At 38.4% G+C, this 13606-nt stretch overlaps 1 protein-coding gene across 1 annotated transcript in view; it reads right to left on the bottom strand.

Moving 5' to 3' along the window:
* The window catches only part of LOC134176990 (structural maintenance of chromosomes protein 1A-like), a 34722-nt gene extending 21223 nt beyond the window's left edge, over positions 1 to 13499 (bottom strand). The window contains exons 1-14 of the mRNA XM_062643688.1: positions 13366 to 13499; positions 13103 to 13297; positions 11591 to 11691; positions 11489 to 11528; positions 11225 to 11305; positions 11095 to 11162; positions 8722 to 8812; positions 7901 to 7978; positions 5642 to 5749; positions 5360 to 5464; positions 3431 to 3516; positions 1732 to 1780; positions 1527 to 1628; positions 1242 to 1456 (exon numbers count right to left, since the gene is read on the bottom strand). Coding sequence (XP_062499672.1) covers positions 1242 to 1456; positions 1527 to 1628; positions 1732 to 1780; positions 3431 to 3516; positions 5360 to 5464; positions 5642 to 5749; positions 7901 to 7978; positions 8722 to 8812; positions 11095 to 11162; positions 11225 to 11305; positions 11489 to 11528; positions 11591 to 11691; positions 13103 to 13288 — 1310 coding nt within the window. The 5' untranslated portion in view covers positions 13289 to 13297; positions 13366 to 13499. The remainder of the gene's footprint in view (positions 1 to 1241; positions 1457 to 1526; positions 1629 to 1731; positions 1781 to 3430; positions 3517 to 5359; positions 5465 to 5641; positions 5750 to 7900; positions 7979 to 8721; positions 8813 to 11094; positions 11163 to 11224; positions 11306 to 11488; positions 11529 to 11590; positions 11692 to 13102; positions 13298 to 13365) is intronic.
* Between the last annotated feature and the right edge of the window lie 107 nt (positions 13500 to 13606).

Here is a 13606-nt window from a genome sequence, read left to right as displayed (position 1 = left end):
TTCAAGTTAGATTTAAAACAACTGCCTAATCTACAGCTGCAATGTAAGTATGTTGTATGTCTGTGGAATGTCTATTTACATTTGATACCATACAGTTCTAACTGTAGGGCTTCCAGTAACACAAAGCATCCCATTGTAGAATGCAAAAGTTCAATCAGATCAAAATAATGCAGTCATAAAGTCTCAAAGTATCACCTAGAGAAAATATTTATAAATCACAATTAACAAACACAAACTCTATGAAACCTAATACTCAATACTGTATTACCGACAGTCAAAATCTCCAACCCTGCTGCTACGTTTGCATGGAAGGATTACCCATAGCGGAGGAAGGCCTACTAGTAATGTCAAGGCTAGGGTACCAATGGTCTTAAGAGGTTAGTACTGTACCAGTAAAGCATTATTTACGTAAGGTGGCTAAACAACATATCCGGCATCATTCTGCTGATCTGTTTCAAGCAGTTGATGGTCGTGTTCATCAGTTGTTGGCATGTCTGTACGTTCTTCATGGTCATCATGATCATGACTGTTGACTTCCATACATAGTGTATGATGCTTAAACAACTCCATTACCAAGGTAGTAATTAGTAGATTGAGTGCAATGCCTGTAACCTTATGACTACAGACAGCACTACCCCTATGTTCTACAATATAATCTAGGGGAAACAAGTTTGGGATAAGAGAATTGAAAAAAATTCTGATCAAATCAACTATATGTTCAGACAATTTTCTGCTTGGTTGGTCATATGTACAACAAACTAGAAAATATTTGCAAGCACTGAATTTCAAGCACGTGCACACACACAAACACAGGATACTAAAAAATAGGTGTATGTCTAGAATGAGATACTAACACAATTAATAATCCCCAGAGCAAACAACAAGCTGCTCAGCTAGTACCTAAAACCATACTGCTACCAAGGCTGCATTATGATGTCAGAATTAGTAATCCTTCCTAACAACTTTCACTAAAGCACAGATAAACTAAATATAATTACATAAAACATGCATATAGCAATGGTGCCACCTGAACAACTATTGTTTCCTGATCTTATCAAGAAAGCACACCCATTTTTTCATTGCCAATTGCTAAGGTCTGCTTCAGTACAACGAAGAACAAGTCACAAGCATGCCCTATTGACCCTTATATCCAATTCCTTTATTTCATTATTTCATATAGTTGCAATTAATCATATATAAACATGTTCAAGCAAGGCAATAGAAACTGCAAACAAGCAAACCTGAGATATTCATTGAGACGCTTGACTCGTGCTTGCAGCTCTTGCATCCTGTCTACTGCATTCTTCTTTTGTTCAACTAAGCTGTCTTTCATTGACATTTGGTACTTCAACGACGCTTCATCCGACTGCTCAGCTCGCCGTGCTTTGTTCAGCTTCTCTCTAATGGCAGAAACTTGCTTGTTAGCTCTGTCCTTCAGATGGCGATAATGTTCAAGCTAAACAGTACAATACATCGTATTCATTAGAGATCTGTAATGACTACAGCAGTTACATAAACTCTCTCACCTCTTCTGAATTCAACTCTATAGTTCCTTCTCCACTAACTTGATCTTGATAAAGCCTTGCTTGACTCTCTAAACTTTCTAGCTCTGACCTTAGACTTGCAACCTACAGTAGTACAGGATCAACGCAATGACTACTCATCAAAACACAGAAAAGAAATAGTTCATGCACATTATTTGCATAAGACTGCAATTAGAGTGAAGAGTACCTCTGAGTCATGTGATCCTTTTTCTTCAATCAGTCGATCCAACTTTTTCCTGCCAAATATGTTGTCTATTTACTTAACCAATACACATCGCTATGATTGGAAAAGTTAAATTCAGAGCAATTACTACCCAATTCAAACGACAACTGTTTCTTTAAAGCCTCTAGTAGTTTGCCATGCAGTGATAGTCTGAGACTAGAACTGAATTTAGAATATATAGTGAATGATACAATGTGTCGGTTATAGCTTCTAGTAGTGGACAGTCTTGTTTCACCACTAATACTATAGGTGATGGAACAGTATTCATGTACACTTATTCTGCTGAAAGCCTTTCCTACACATTGAAAAAATGTGTTAAATTTCCGATAAATTGCAACAGGATGATTAATAAGAAGGTGACTTTGAAACTACTAACTGAAACTGTGTTGATTTTACAGGTATGTGTCCTCAGAAGAGCTAAGATTGACTTGTTCCAAAGTATCACAAATTTAGATGCTACTAGTATTTAGCTTCCAAGCTTGCTGCTTGTAAAATCTGTCTAAAATTGAATACAGCGACTGTTGGTTCATGTAAATATAAACTTTAACACCACAAAAAGGAACAAGAACAACCAGATACAAGACAAAGATGTCACTCCTGGTTATAATAATTGTAATGAGACAAAAACAACTGGTCTGGTCTTGGCCCTTGCAAACATGAATTAAACTGTTCTGGTGATTATGTCTCTCACAAATGTATATGATTGGTTGTTTGTCCATTGTCTGTAGTTGCCTTGTATGACAAATTCATTACCGTTTCGTGATCGGACTTCACAGGAGGCATATGGCATATTCCTGAGCATGACAGGAAATAGCCCCCCCACACACACACACATCCAGAAGTCTGTAAGCATCTCTTAATTACCCTCTTTATTTAGTCACGTGACTTCTACAAAGTTCCATTTTTATGGCTCATACCTAAATATCCTGTTTCATGCGTGGTTCTCCTACAAATTTCAATAAGCAATAATGTAACATACCAACTGAAGTTTTAAAAATAATAAGCAACTACAAGATAAATACAAGCTCTCTTGCTGGCCATCACATAGTATATATACATGTATAGCAATGTCCACTACTGCTTAGGTAAAACATATAATACTGCACATGTTTCTTCAATTAAACGCCGCAGCGTTTATTTTAAAGGCTCTCTGTCCGTGCTTGTATGCGTACATGCTGTCGGTTCGACACCTTTTCAAGAGAACACCACTTACCATATTGGTGTAAGCGTTTTGCACTTTGAGATGAAACAGTGATGATGCGGTGAACAGCATTGGGTGTAGTCTAAAATAATGTTTGCCTCATGTATGCCTTCAAGAAGTTGCACGATTTTTCCTTCAAATTTCGAGCTACATGTAGATCCATTAGAATTTATTGAAATGTGGTGTTTTTATTTTCTGTACTTTCAGCTTTGGCGTTTAAATGAGGGAGGCATTTAATCGAAGAAATACGGAAGACTTTTACTAATGACAAACTCAATGCCTGAGAGACAATTATTTACAGTGCTTCAATATTCAAAGAACACACAGAAATAACTAATTGAATGTGCATAGTTTGTATGCACATACAATTACCAATTTCAGTAACGATTGTTCATACTCAAGGGACACAATGCAAGATTTGGCAGTGACAAAATCCACTCAATTATTAACACAACAACCCACTTTTGTTTTTCCAGTCGTTTGGCAATGTAGTCCTTTTCTTGCTTGGCCTTCCCAAACTCCAATGACAGCTTACTTCTCTCATTCTCCTAAGCACACAAACCTAAATATAATCTCACCTATCACGTCAATATCAAAACAGAGCAACGTTAGTATGCATACAATATCTCAAAAGTTTGATGAACGTTTTTGATGTCTGATTCTCTCTAGAAGTTTGAGATCCAATTAGTAAATGAGAGTTGACAAGCAGCCCTTTTAAGGATGTGTGCTTTGGTCATGTAACCCATATCTAATGCTTTTATCCTCTGCTTTCGCTAAAGGGTGTTAAAGTTACATGCATAAGGTACACATGCACATTGCCTTCTTTGAGAATCCCCGTTTTCAACATCCGATGTTTACACAGTCACACTCCAATGTTTTACACCCCAATTTCTGTAGAATCTCGAAGATATAAGCAAAAATTATTAATAAAAAATACGTATTGAGGATACAAAATTACATCAAATCCATGAGAGTACCAGCCCTGTGGTTCACTTAATTAATTGTCAATAAAAACTTAATTGCACAAAATCAAATTCTGAAATCAAGATTATGAAACACTGTTTCTTGCTAATGTCACATTTTCATATAAATCTACAGTAAGCATTCAACAAATTTCTCAAGTTATTTTTGCAAGAAAGGAAATAGACCTAACAGTTATGTCACAGAGGCATAGCCAAGCATATTTCAAACATTGCCCAGAAACCCTTTTATCTGGGTGTTGCCCTTTGAATTTTCAACGTGTAATTACACTGCTTTCCCCTATAGACTGTGTGTCATGATGCAGAGCTGTGAATAGGTTCGGCACTTACTGTTGGGGACATCAAGGACATCACGTGTTTTACGTGCGCCATCCACCTTGTTTTGACAATGTTGAATAGGCAAAGGCAGCTGTTCGGATATGAAGTTAGTGCTGTCATTCCCAATCAATGCTATCAAGCTGACATATGAATTGATAATTCTTGGGGCAATGACTGAGAAGCTCCTAGCCGAACCCAACATTCCAAGGTTGAAGTGAGGGGGAAGTGACTTCTAGGTGTTCTTGCCGTGTCCCAGTATCTGATGACATTGATACTCGTAGTGAATTTGAGAGTACTCCTGCCGAAAATGACTTAGGGCAATATAGTAACAAACATCTTTTGAAGCTGTGTGATGATGACAAGCTGCGAATCTTGCTAAATTCTTGAAAGCCAGACCACACATTCAATTTTCCGACCACAGAAGAGTAAGGAGGAAAAGTACTTGGAATGGGGATTATACTATCTGCTTTGATTGCATCACCATCAACATCCAATGTCCTAGAGGCCTTCAACTTTTACAAAAATACCTACCAAGCACACCTACATGTACATGCCAACAGAATTTAATATTACATACTCTACCATACCAAGCAAGCATCGATGAGCAATAAATTACGACCGAAAACTCTATCTGAAGCCTAAGTAGAGACAAATCCTTCTCTCTACCAGAACATCGGATCCACTGAATTCTTGGTCTGCTTTGCACTTTGCTGGTAACAAGCTGTGAGTGCAAGCACAATATAAGTGTACTTCGCTGTTTAAAAACCTACTTATCCTCCACTATGAAACATGACAGACTGAGTGGACTGGCTATGATGAATGTATATTATGGTGTGGAAAATGATTTAGATAAAGTAATTAGCATTCTTGCCATTGGGCATCCTAAGAAAACACGCAGCTTGTAGATGTATTGTCAGATCCAGTTCTAGAAAAAATAGTGTTAAGAATTATGCCTTGGACTTGTAGGAAAATGCTTATTGGAAGCCCTGGCTACACCACCGGGTCATGCCATAATGCAGAAAGTCTACCACTGTCACCAAAGTCTTTTTAATAGATACTGTGTTGCTACAATTAGAAGTGAAGTAAACCACACCTTCACTTTAATTTTCTTCTCCCATGTTGTTCTCTCCCGCTGTAGTTTAGCAACTTCTGACTTCTTCTCAGCCATCAGTTTGTCAATAGATTGCTGCCTTACTTGCTGCAAGAAGATCAGAGACAGTACACTCACCGTGGCTATGCATTCACTGATCATGCAACACAAACATGACAGATTTTCAATTCATGATTTTGCACATAATTTGACTATACAATGGTTTTTTAATGCCAGCTGTTCAGTACACCAAATAGTGTATTTATCAACACACTAGAAGCTCACCGTTCGTTTCAATTCTTTCTTGACAGATTGCTGCTTTGCATGAGACTCTTCGATCTCCTTGTCAAGGTGGTACAATTTAAAGAGCTCCAACTCAACCACTCGTTGCTCCTACAAATAAGCAAACAAAATGCATATAAAGTAAGATGATACGAATATTACTCTATCAACAATTGATCATTAACATAACACAACACAGCAATGAATGCTTATCAAAGCACCACACGTCTAAGAGCGAGTTCACATCTATATCTGGACTAACTTGATTACGCTAATTATGATTAGGCCAACATTAACACAAATGCGTTCACACTGCTAACTATGACTAGTAAGTCACCTGGGCACGTGAGTGTAGTTAGCCTCGACAGTTTTCATCCGCCATATCCGGCAAGAATTCGCTTGAAATCCCTCCCTCCCTGCCTCCCTCTCTCTCTCTTTAGCTGCTGCCTTCTTTCCCTGAGCTAACAACCCTTACATCTTCTAGGGCAATCCTATCCCAGCAAATTAGTCAATATCATCAAACAGCATAGAAGCCATCTAAATAAGCGCACTACTGTCACGTGAAAGTTAAACATAAACCACTTTGCTAAACCTACTTTGAAGTAGATTTAAGAAAGCGATTTAGGTTTGAAATGTAACTGGTTTAGTGCAGGTGGAAACAGGTCAATTCTTAAACCAGTTTAGCTTAAACCAATTGTTAACTTGGTTTAGGTGCTAGTGGAAACGCGATCTAATATTCAGAGTTATTGCACAAAGATGGGACATTACAGTCCCTACCCTCACCACTGATCATGTAACTATGCCCTTGCATAATTTTATGCCACAAAAACATTTCATGTGATTCAAGATGGCAGGATGATGTAGAGATGAACTTCGAGTTGCATCTTTGTTACTTAGCGACAACCTGTTAAGATCACATTTCTCAACCAAATCTTATGAGTTAGGGTCTGTCTAAATTAAATGCAATTTCAGACTAAACAGCACACCCATATATGCACAGCAATTCTTAATGCACACTTTTCTGTCTAACAAAGTCTTCTTTGCAAAATCAAGCCAATTTCAACACCTTATCACACGATGTCAATCCTAGCTAAGCTGTAAATCGTAAGTCAAAGGCTTTAGTATCCAGATGAGTCAAACAGCATACCAGTCCAAATCACAACCACGCACACACATGGACACACACACACACACACACACACACACACACACACACACACACACACACACACAATACAAGTTACAAATAACCCACGCAACGTATGCACATCAATTGTTTATTAATTAACAAAGAACACTGTGTGTTTAATCACAACATAGCAGCAATTGGTACCTACAAGTAAGTCACATTCAAGAAGTTGTTCTCACAATCAGCACTCCTAATCACTTATTTTGCTTGCTGTCAATGTTTCTAAAGGCCTGTCCACACTAGACCAGAATGGATTGTCCACACTAGACCAGAATGGATTGCAAACTGATCGAGATAGCAAGTGTCCACACTGCCCTTTGAAACGATATCTCCGCCTCTTTTATATGTATCACATAACTAATGACTCATGTGTACATGTGGGTTCTTTGCTCATGGAAAGCACTGATACAGCGACATAAGATGAGCGAGAACAATGAGTGAGAAAGGCTAGATGTTCCGACTACACTCGAAGCGTACGTGAAGGTAACACTCACCTCTTTCTAGTTGGATTCAACTGATCGCGATCAAAACCACCTCCAGATGTAGATTGGACTTACCGTGATCAGATCTCGATCCAGTTGCCAGTGTGAACAGAGCTTTAAATTTTGTTCTAAATTTTGTTCTAAATTTTTCATGTTATCTAAATCAGTTCTTGTACCAACAAATTAAACTTCCATTGTTGTGTTCTCAATTACACGCAAATAATTCCATATGATAAGAAGGCATTTAGGTTGTTTGAGTTATCACACAGTACCTTAACTAAGAGAGAACAGACTACAAACCTAAAGTCACCACCATAAAAGTCTTGACAACTGTCATTCTGTGCATTATCCATACTCTATTAATTGAACTCAATGTGTCAATCTAGTGTTTCCAAACAGCTAAACTTCCATTTGACTGTTGCCTCAATGTCTTTGTATGTAGCTGCAGTGAATTGACTCTGTGAGCACTATTTTCCATGTAACTGCTGGACTTGTCTTCTTTATCATCTCTACCTCTTCACTTTAATACTCACTCAGTCAATCTCACATACAACTACTGTACTCTAATACAGACAAAAGCATTGAACTTACCAGCAGGTTTTCCAGTTTCTGCACTTTGTCTGCTTCCTCATTCTCGACTTTTGCTGTTTTCCTCTCAGATGCAAGTGCCTTTACAACAACAAATTGTTATAATTCTATTATCAATTCTTATGCTGTTTGATGACTAAATCATAAATACAGTAACGAATGCTTAAGTGTTAGTAGTCTCAAATGCACATAACTGTGACAGAAATCTTTCACCTTGTCTTGCATTGCTTTACATGAAGATATTACCTCGACACTTTGTAATACCTACTACAGATTCTGGAACAAGTATTTCAGCTAGAATGAAAGCACCGGAAGGAGGGATACCCATGCCTCGGTGCACAATCAACTGGGTGTTACTTTCTTGCAAATCCACAAATCAAAATCCAAGAAAACATCACTTCTTGTACTCGTGCAAGCCCCTTGCTATAGATACAGCAATAACAGACATACAGACACAGACATAACGGCAGACTACCATATGCCTTCGCTGCACATGTGCACTAAGACACAACAAGTATTTCTAACGTTCTTCAAGTAGATGACTTGTAGCAACTCTACAGTAGTGGTCTGAATTAAAGCCCGAGGCAAAGCTTAAATTCTGGTATAGTTTAGATTTCGATATATACAGTAGTATGCAAACACACAATATGCAAATGTACACTATGTTAATTACTATCACTATTCTTGTTTGTGTGGATACCAAATATAGAAGAAAGAATCAACCATCTGCTAGTTACTGCATTATAAGTCCAGATGTATGATAGCCTATTTGTTGTTCTTTACTCAAAAGTATTGTAGCAAAGTGGGTTCTAACCCATACCTACCTTTCTTCTCTCCATCTTCTGTTGTACTTCACTTTCTAATTGCAACATTTCCTTTCTCCTGTTCTCAAATTCAGCTGCCAATTCACCGGATCTAAACCAAAAATATCTGTGCAGCACCTGTTATACATGCATTTACTTCTAAAAGTTCTGTGTATGTACATCAAATATTATTTAATTAAAGCATTTTGACTACGTAAAGTATTAATACAAATAACAATACCCAATAATAATAATAGCATTAACTTGACATGACTGGGAGTCTTCTCTTGGCTGTGGCTGAGAGTAAGCTATCCAATGTTTGAAGTGTTTTTGGTGTTTGATTGAAATCATCAAAAACCTGTCGTCGGTTAGTTTATATATATATATATATATATGTATCTGTATTGTACACAACCTAGCTTTCTTCTTTGTGATACTGTATTCATATACTTGATGATGATTCGGCAAATATAACATCACCAGTTGTGCAAAAGACTAAGTCTTTCTAAAAGCATTAATACTAAAAATAATACTAATAACTACAATGGAGAGCAAATGGCCGCAGCATCATTCTGACAGAAATGGAAGACTTTATTATGACATGGTATACTACCTATTCCCACAACTAACAAAATCAGCACCAACTGTTGAGATATTTGCTTCAGAAAATGACAAAACATAACTTGGTCTTCTTATTGATATCGGCTACCTCACTGATGACAACATTGCCAGATGATATGCCAAGTTGACAAATTATGGCAACTCGAGATATGTGATAAGCTGCTAATGGGAAATCCATACTAACCAAGATGGGTATCTGGGCATTATCTCAGAGCAAACCCGAAAGATGTACAATAAGAACGTTTAAAACTTAAAAACTGAGGCCGCACTGAAAAAATCGTCTGATTGGGGTAACCCGCCCACCTGTGTTTGGACTGCCGCTGAGTTTTTTAGTTAATATTAAAATACGTTTTTCTGTTGGCCTGGGATATCCATATTTTGAGAGATGGCAAGATTATTCATGTGTCTGGTGATTGTAGTCTTCTCAAGGTTTTGCAGAAGGTTGGATTCTGAGATCGAGTGGACGATGTACTCAGCGTGCAAACTGCGAACACAGACGTTAGATGAAAAGGTGCAGCTCCATGCTGAGTTTAAGCGTCAGTATGTGTACTTTCTTTTAATTAGCTAAAGTGTCAGTCAGAAACAGAATCTATATCCAGTTCAAGATCTGCGGGAAGTATTTTTAGAAAGAAAACTTTGCCCACCCACCTGTCTTTTTCCGCTGCATGTTACCCCAATCAGACAATCTTTTCTGCACGGCCTGATGGTTCAAGAATTTTGCCTGCTAAGTGAATCGTTGTTTGTGCACCATCAGATCACGCGAGTCTTACTGATGCAATCGCGTTCCTGGAAATGGTCTCTCTGTTGTTTCTGTCGCTCCAAGAACGGTGGAAACCGTCGTGCTACTTTCAGACTGTCTAAAGACTGATTTTCTTTTTGTGCAATTTATTTCCGTTTGGCAACATACGAGAGAATTGGCATTTGTGAGATTGTTTGGTGTTAAAGGCAATGGACGCTGTCATCTATTGTGTTCTAACAGTTTACGAAGCACTCATCTCTACGCAGGAGCACTTTCCGTGAACTCCATCGTTCACCAGACTTCGCTATTTCGGCTGTGCAGTAAAGCTGCGCAGTTCTACGGAGTGTTCCTTTAGAGACAAATAAAAAAGAGTTGATGCCATGTATGAATCACCTCTATCTGGCAGAATGCTCCTTTAATTAAAAAACCCACAATGACTATGTGTCTTTGGCTTTACTATAGATTCATTGCATAGAGCACCTTAGATACCTGGAAACAACTGGCAAATAGTTTAATGTACTTTGCTGTTGAAAGTAAAGCAAAATATTTGACTACCAACAATTTAAATCAATACAATAAACTCACACATCCAACACTCGCATATCCGACCGTTTTAGTGAAGCGGACATGATGTTGCACAAGCACAGTGACAATATGGCAGTGATAGCGATGAAAGATACGGAGGCTTCTAGAAAGAAGCGTAAGCGTGTGGTACTTACAATCTACCAAAAGTGAGGACCCTGCAACTGCTGGAGACATCTTCAAGGATGGCGTTGCCAGAAATGCTAAAATCATCAGAATTGCCTTGGTCTGGGACTCCAAATAGCAGCCTGAAACTCTGAAGTACAGTTGAAACTCCAAGGCTTCGTTTATCCGTTCTTTTATTTATCTGATGCTTATTTCTCCGCGGGTTACCAAAGGGGGGCATGTGCGAGGGTCTGCTGTGTGGTTCTCTCCACTGATAAACCCAATACAAAATGTAAACCTAAAAGAGCTCCTTACTTTATTCTTGAATTACTCTATATTAGTCTTACCCACTAATGTCTTCAAATAAAGGTGTCAAATCCCTGGGATCTCTCATCGCCATGCTTTCCACCTCTCCCTACAAGAATCAGACAAAACATTTTGAAAGATGCCACATGCACAACATCCTAATTTCTAAACCTGAAACACCAAAAAGTTTCTCGCCTTCATGTTCAGACCCAATTCATCAAGTGCAACAATATACTCTTCTTTATTTACAGTCTACAAAACAACAAACGCACACTGATTAGCAACATTTCATCTCAAATGTGTGCGATCATGTCAAACAATTCGATGTAGTTTGCAATGTCAGTTGCAAGTAACTTGTTATCCAGTTAAAACTACAACCAATTTCTTGATAATTTAATGTAAGTTACTTTTCAGTAACTTCATTACACAACTAACTTTCTTGTTGACTGCATATGTTGTCCCACTGCCAACAACACTAAACGTAACAAAGACATTACAGTCTATTTCAACTATAGGCAGCACTCGTCATCGTCTAACGTTCTGGTGAATCGAACATCCTCGCCATTTTGCTGACAAACAGCTGTGACCGAAGCTTTCTCACTAACTGGGTGACCAACTTGAGCTCCATGAATCAGCTCCTATACACATAGAAGACACAAACAAATAAACATCTTACAATACCATACTTTAATTAATTAAACATGACATACCACATTATCAAGCTTAAAACAGCAAGGCAACATTTAAATTTAATAAGCAAGTTCTACCAGATACAACTTACAAAGAACATGTACTACTACTAGTCTAGTACATGTATAAGTAAAGTAGATATATATGATAACCAATCTTCATGGTTTGCCGTAATAACTCTTGTAATGTTTTATTTTAAAATTTTAGTTATGAAATTCTCATCAACCTGATCATAGTGCTAAATACATTGCACACACTCGAAGTAAATCACAGAACTTGAGTCACAAGCAGAACTGACACAGACCAATGACGTGCCTTTGGAATAAACATCACGTGACACCTGACTCGATTAGGGTTACAGTTAGATAGACAAAAAAATGTCACTTAGAACAATGTCACCAAGTGACATTTACAAGTTAGAAGCCATCTACAGTGGAATAAACACAACCCACATGCCACCTGCAAAGTGTCTCTTCTGAGTTGAATCCTCGGGCATCAGTTTAGGATTTATAATAATAATAATAATTAATAATAATAATAATAGTAATAATATATTCTCTCACACCCAAATAAGGTACAGTTCCCAGCCATAAACTACACACAGACAAACTAAACACAACACCACTATCATCCATTCACTACAATACATACTAAGAAAAAAGAAAGACAACTACATATCACTAAAATTATGTATTATATACTACTTTTTAAGCAGTTTATATGATGAATACAATAGAGTCACAATTTCGACGTCTTCTTTCACTGACTTCCACAATTGTGATGACTTCCTAGTACCCAATGTCACATCTACAACTAAACTGTATTTGCTGTTGACAGCTCTATGGATAATTAGTAATTGTTGCCTCATCATCAACTTGCTAGCTTCGTCAAACCATCTCCAACTGTACTTCTCACAGACTCGGTATATCTTATTCCCAGCCCTTTCCTTTTGTGATAATCTCACAATTGTTTGACTTTAACCTTCCAATGGCAACACAGCACACACACACACACACACACACACACACACGCACACGCGCACACACACACACACACACACACACACACACACACACACACACACACACACACACACACACACACACACACGGGCAGACAAACACACGGGCAGACAGACACACGGGCAGACAACAGATCAATAGCTAGACTCGCAGACAAACGCAGACAAACACCTCTGAAAACATGCAACAACAAACTTTTATAGCAACCCTGAAAGCAACTGTGGCTATCTATTACTGACGCTGCTTCTAGCTGCAGATATAGCTTCACGTCAGTATGAGTTTCCAAAGTATTTACGTGTAGCAATGGTCTGAGACGCATGGCCAGTGAAAAGCATACCTTGACAGTCTTGACCCGCAGATGAGAGGTCTTCTCACCAAACACAAAGCTGATTGCATCCATCAGATTTGATTTGCCGCTTCCGTTCGGTCCAATGACAGCAGTGAACGGCGAGAAAGGTCCTATCACCTGGCGCCCACGATAACTCTTGAAATTTTCGACCTCTAGAAACTTCAACAGACTCATTCTAGAAGCCTACACGAAATGATGAGATAACGCCACTAGGAGAACTCAAGCGTATACAAAGACAGAGACAGGGTCACCTGCAAAACTGCACGATACTGCACCTAAAGAAGTCCTGATGTCAAAAGTTTGAATTTCAACTGTCTCTGTTCTCTGCTTTCTACGAAACGCGTCCTACACGACTGCAGCTGACAACTAACAAAGAATGGCGGGAATTTGATGTCACGTGACCTGCGCCCGGGCGTACATTTTGTCTAGTCCTAAACCTGCTGTGCACACTCGATAGTACTCATTCGGCCTAGAGACGCTGCGGCATCATAC

This window comes from Corticium candelabrum, chromosome 3 (assembly GCF_963422355.1).
Source record: "Corticium candelabrum chromosome 3, ooCorCand1.1, whole genome shotgun sequence".
NCBI classification, from domain to species: Eukaryota; Metazoa; Porifera; class Homoscleromorpha; order Homosclerophorida; family Plakinidae; genus Corticium; species Corticium candelabrum.
This window is presented reverse-complemented; position numbering and strand designations above follow the sequence as displayed.